This window comes from Rhincodon typus, chromosome 13 (genome assembly GCF_021869965.1).
Source record: "Rhincodon typus isolate 14 chromosome 13, sRhiTyp1.1, whole genome shotgun sequence".
NCBI lineage: Eukaryota > Metazoa > Chordata > Chondrichthyes > Orectolobiformes > Rhincodontidae > Rhincodon > Rhincodon typus.
The window spans coordinates 23,732,562-23,738,224 of NC_063344.1; the positions used below are offsets into that span (position 1 = coordinate 23,732,562).

Here is a 5,663-nt window from a genome sequence, read left to right on the forward strand (position 1 = left end):
GATGCTGCTTGGCCTGCTGTGTTCATCCAGCCCTGCACCTTGTTGTCTCGGATTCTCCAGCATCTGCAGTTCCTACTATCCCCTCTTCTATGCTGTATTATGTTAAGGTTGTATGACATGAGATGGCCAATAGGTGGAGCTAGTTTACAAAAAAGGGACAGCTTTCATGGTAGTAACTGCCTTCACCTAAACACATTCTTATATTCCAACAAGCCCTAATCTAAGATAACAAGGTGTAGAGCTGGATGAACACGGCAGGCCAAGCAGCATCAGGGGAGCAGGAAAGCTGACGTTTCGGGTCTGGACCCTAAGTCCCTTTATAATGTCAAGGTTTATCATCTTACTACAATGATTCATTCCTCAATTTCAGAAGTACTGTTACACATATTTAACATTGAAAAAAGGTTAGAGACTATTAAAATGAAAGTAAAAGCTGAACATTTATATAATATAATATAATTAAGTCTGGTCAACATGGTTCCATGTAGGGGTTCATGCCTAACAAACTTATTATCATTCTTTGAGGAGGAACAAGCTGGATAAAGAGGAACATAGCATACTTGGATTTTCAAAAGGCATTTGATAAGGTACTGCACACTAGGCCACTTAATAAGGTAAGAGCCTAAGGTTTTGTGTGATAGTACATGAGCATTGATAGAGATGGCTAATTAATAAAAGACAGACAGTTAGTATAAAGGAGCATTCTCAGGATGGCAATCTTTAATTAGTGGAGTGCCACAGGGATCAATGTTGGGGACACCATTATTTACAATACAGAGGTCCCAGATTTATATGAACATCTGAGTTACAGGCGCTCATTTATAAATGTGATCCTGTAGAGTGATGTATCAATAATAATTTTAAAGATCCAACAGACAAGTGTTTCCTTTTACTTACGAACAGTTATTTCATATTGTCCTGCATTTTGTTCCAAATTGCATGCAAATCAACTTGCAAACAGACTCACGAATGGAACCCATTCGCAACCCGGGGACTGCTGGTATATATTTAATGACTTGGATGAGAGAATAAAGTGTACTGTCACCAAGTTTGTGGGCAGTGTTGATGATGACGCAAAGTCTACATAGAGATATGGACAGGTTAGTGAGTGAGCAAAAACTTATAGGAAAATGTGAGGTTGTGTACTTTTGCAAGAGTAGGGGAGCTCAGTACCATTTAAATGCAGAAAGCTATAGAACAGAGGGATTTGGTGGTTCTCATGCATGCATCATAAGCTAGCAAAGAAGTTCAGGTCATAGGGAAGGTAAATGGAATGTTGGCTTTATAAAGGAAATGGGAGTATAAAATTAGGGAAATTTTGTTAAAACTAGAAAAGGCACTAGCTAGACCACCCCTAGAATACGATGAATGGTTTTGATCACCTTATCAAAGGATTGCTATATTGGCATTGAAGGCAAGAAAGATTTAGTAGGTTGGTCCCAGGTATGGAGGGCTTGTCTTATGACGAGAAGTTGACTACATTGGGTCTGTACTCATTGGAAGTTAGGAAAATGAGAGGAGACCTTTTGGGAAAATACACACTTCTTCGGGCACTTAACAGTATAAGTGCTGATAGGTTGTTTTCCTTGTGGGAGATTCTAGGACGAGAGCATATAACTGGTGACACCTTACTCTGAAATTAAGCAGATAAGGAGGAATTTCTTCTCGGGGGTAGTGAAACTGTGAAATTCTTTCCCACAATGGACTATAGAGGCAAGATCGTTGAGTATAGTCAAGGCTGAAATATAGAGATTTTTATTCAGTTGGGAGTCAAAGGTCATAGGCAAAAAGTAGGGAAGCAGAGTTGAGGATTATTGGATCAGCCATGATCTTACTGATCAGCAGAGCAGACTTAGATGGGTTGAATGACCTACTTTTTGTTCTTATGATTTACTCTTATTATTTACTTTTTCGATGCAACTAAATAAGCATCCTTATATTCCCTTGTTCACATTTTTTTTTCAAATCTTACGATTATGTTTGGTTCATTTGACAGCAAGGTGTGTACCTGTGCAGCATCCAAAGCGTTGAATACAGCAGTGCCATCGGTATCAGGTCTCACTGCAACTACATGGGCAGGCACTCTGGCAAGGTGGCACATCTTCCAATCTGTTACTTCAGCACGACTTCCATCACGACACAGAAGCTCATAATCACTTGAATGAAGATTCTTTGCCCATTTTGTAGGATTACTTCCTGAAAAGCAGTTTATTGCATGCTTTGGCTAAATCATACTGAATTAATATTTCACAACTAGTATGGTTATGATTTACCACACCTAACTAGAAATTGTGGCTGACCTTTTGTAACACTTACTGAGTCTGCAGTACAAAAAGCAACAGTTTATCAGTGATGCCTAAATCAGCATTTCTTTAGTCATTCGTTGGGACAATGTATAGCATTCCTTGACACCAAATGATTAACATAGGCTCAACAGTGATTGATTTGAGCTCAAGTGCCCTACCACTTGAGCTGTAAGTTTGCATCAATCCCAAATCTGTTGTGATACTGAAATAAAATCAAGCATTTCATACAAAACAAAGAAAGATTGGGAGATGGGGGAAGGAAGGGGGATAAAGAAACAAGCAATCCTTGAACAATCTCACAGCTGTCACAGTGACACAATTACAAACAGTCATTTTCCAGTACCATAGTGTGCCATGCCACTCAACCAGGCACAGCTCCAGGGCTCTTGTGTATGTTACTAAAGGGCTTATGTCATCTCTACCATATATCTGAGTTGCAGTTGGTGCTGTTCTGATTTGAGCTGGCAGCATGCTTTTCTTTCAAGAACTCTGAAAGCAGGTGTAATCCAGACCTCCTACACTGGATGTAACAACTGCTAGAATTCAGGGAACAAAGCTGCAGATAGAGACACTGCACATCAAGAACAGCAATCAAAATAGGACAACCATCATGCTTTGGTGCAGGTTTATAAAGCAAAGTACTCAAAGTAATCCCATGATCTGCTGTTCTCGAAGGCTGCAACTTTTGATCATACTTTTGCTGGCATCATTCCATTGAACACGGAGTAACAAAGTGTTCTTTGCCCTCAGAGCGAAATTTAATTCTGGCCAGACTGATGAAATTGTCTCTCATACATGTACTGTCAATCTTTTATATTAAAGATTCAGACTATTGAGTAATGGGTTGGATGGAGACAGGAACACTGTAACGGAAATAGAGCAGTGAATTGGAGAATGAAAATAGTGCCAAAAAGTGAATCAGTCAAGCAAATGTAAAGTAGAGCATGAGGCTGAAGCTGATATAGCAATAGAGCAAGTTAATTTCCTCTTATCTAGCGACTTTGACCAGCAAAACCAGAGTGCTGAAGTGGATGAAATCATTCCTGCAATGGAGACTAGGAGCAGATAGGTTCCTGGGATTAAGGTTTGGTTAGAGTTTGGCAAAAAGACCAAGCTCAGTTCTATGCAGCATATATGCAGGGTTACCAATTCTGTTTTGGAGGAGGGTGAAAAATTCACAGTCTGACCACGTGACACCCTAAATCCCCATAGTTTGTAAATTGTCGTCTTGTACAGTTGTGTATGAAGTCACAAAAATCAGCAGGTCAGCCATCAGTGGGCAAAGAGGGTGGAAACTGCATGTGGATAGGGAGGGCATTGGCAAAGGGAAAAAAAAAATCAGTGATGCAAATCACTGGTCAAGAATACATTTCACAGATCTGTGTTGGGAAGTAGGCTATGATAAGATCTATGTCAGAATTAAGTGAGAAGTTTCGCAAGGATCATTCTTGACTTCAACAGCATCTTGATCCATCTTTTATGTTTTTGACAATGAGTTTCTCATTAGGCTGTGGTGAATTGCCAATTAAGGCACCTTGTTGCTGGCCCAACTCAGAAAAATAAGAGAAGTAGGCCATTCAGCCCTTTCAGCCTGCTCCAACATTCAATATGATCGTGGCTGTATATCCAACTCAATATCCCTTCCCGCTTTCTTCTCATACTCTTTGATCCCTTTAGGCTGAAAGAACTATATTAAAATATTCATTGTTTTGGCTTCAACTGTTTCTGTGGCAGCTTAAAATTGGTAACCAAGCTTCTGGTGCTTTTAAATATGTTGGTTTCGAGCTAAGGTAGGGCGAGTCTGATGTAATTTTACAACAAAAACAAAGTTGCTGGAAAAGCTCAGCAGGTCTGGCAGCATCTGTGGAGGAGAAAACAGAGTTAACGTTTCGGGTCCGGTGACCCTTCCTCAGAACTGATGGTGGCTGGGAAAACGTCAGTTTATATGCAGAAAATAGGGAGGTGGGTGGGGTAGGGAGTAAATGATAGGGTAGAGCCCAAAGAGAGAGAAGGACAGTTGGACAGACAAAGGAGTTGCTAACGATCAGGCTGGGAGGGTGAATAGTTGTTAATGGGGACTGTTAGTGACTAACAACAGGGGGTGTGTAGTGGCAGGCTATGTGGTAACAAGGCCTGATGTGTGGGGTGGGGGGCTGGGACATGGGAGAGTTTAGGCCCTAAAATTATTGAACTCAATATTGAGTCCAGAGGGCTGTAGGGTCCCCAAGCGGAAAATGAGGTGTTGTTCCTCCAGCTTACGTTGGACTTCACTGGAACGCTGTAGCAAGCCGGAGACAGAGATGTTGGCCAGGGAGCAAGGTGGTGCATTTTACAACAGTCTTCCTTAGAGTGTGTCAATCCCATCAGTTGTTCATGCGAGGACCATACAAAAAGATGTGACTACCCCAAGATAAAGTAGACCAGCCACAATCAGATAGATTAATTGGTTATGCATGTAAGATAAGACCAGATGCAAGCTTTGATGTGTTTGAAAGTAGTCTTGTGATGAGAAATCCAAAGGTTGGGGGCATCTCGAGAGTGAAAACAAATTTAAAACAATTAAAAAGATTTCTTCCTGAAATTCCCAGGGTGACCACAAGGACATGAAAATAAAAATGATCATTTTTAACAATGCCTTGTGTGCCAAATTTGCTGATTGATTTTCCAGTGCACATGGATTCACTATTTCTTATGGGAGAGAAATGAGAAGTTGCCCTTTGGCTTTGGAGATGAAGAAAATAACAAGAATAGGAAAAATCACACTGGTTACTGAAACTCTTGCACTTGTTGATTCAGAGGGCATGGCATTCTATTTATCCAAAGTTCTTGAAAGAAATGTTGCATGAAACAGGGATGAAGGAACCACAAACAAAGCTGTACAATGCTACATAGAAAATTGATTAGTTTAGAATAATGTACATTCTATGAAATGTGCGTATGAGAAAGACTGTGAATAGATCTAAAGCAAAATGTTACAGAAAATAAATATTCGAACTCATGGATAAATACAAGTGATCAATCATCAGAATATTTTCCCAAAAGGAACGCTTGAATGAAAAATTGATGGGAGTCTTGGAATAAGGAAGAATGTCTCAATATAAACTTTGGAAATGTGACATTTATATTTTTTAATGTTATTTTTTATAAATAAAATTTTATATATAATCTGCACCTATAAATATGTATTTTTGTTTTTTCTCTACTTAAAAGGAATACGGCAGTATTGTATAAAAAAAGGTTCCTTTTAAAAACGTGCTCAAGGAACAGATGATACTCATTACAGCATAATTTAAAGCATAGTTGTCTACACACACACACACACACACACACACACACACACACACACACACACACACA

General features: G+C 39.6%; 1 protein-coding gene across 1 annotated transcript in view; it reads right to left on the reverse strand.

Annotated features, from left to right (window-relative positions):
• meltf (melanotransferrin) overlaps window positions 1-5,663 on the reverse strand; it is an 80,839-nt gene that overhangs the window by 43,045 nt on the left and 32,131 nt on the right. Inside the window, exon 7 of the mRNA XM_048604338.1 lies at window positions 2,009-2,196. Within this exon, the coding sequence (XP_048460295.1) occupies window positions 2,009-2,196 (188 nt within the window). The remainder of the gene's footprint in view (window positions 1-2,008; window positions 2,197-5,663) is intronic.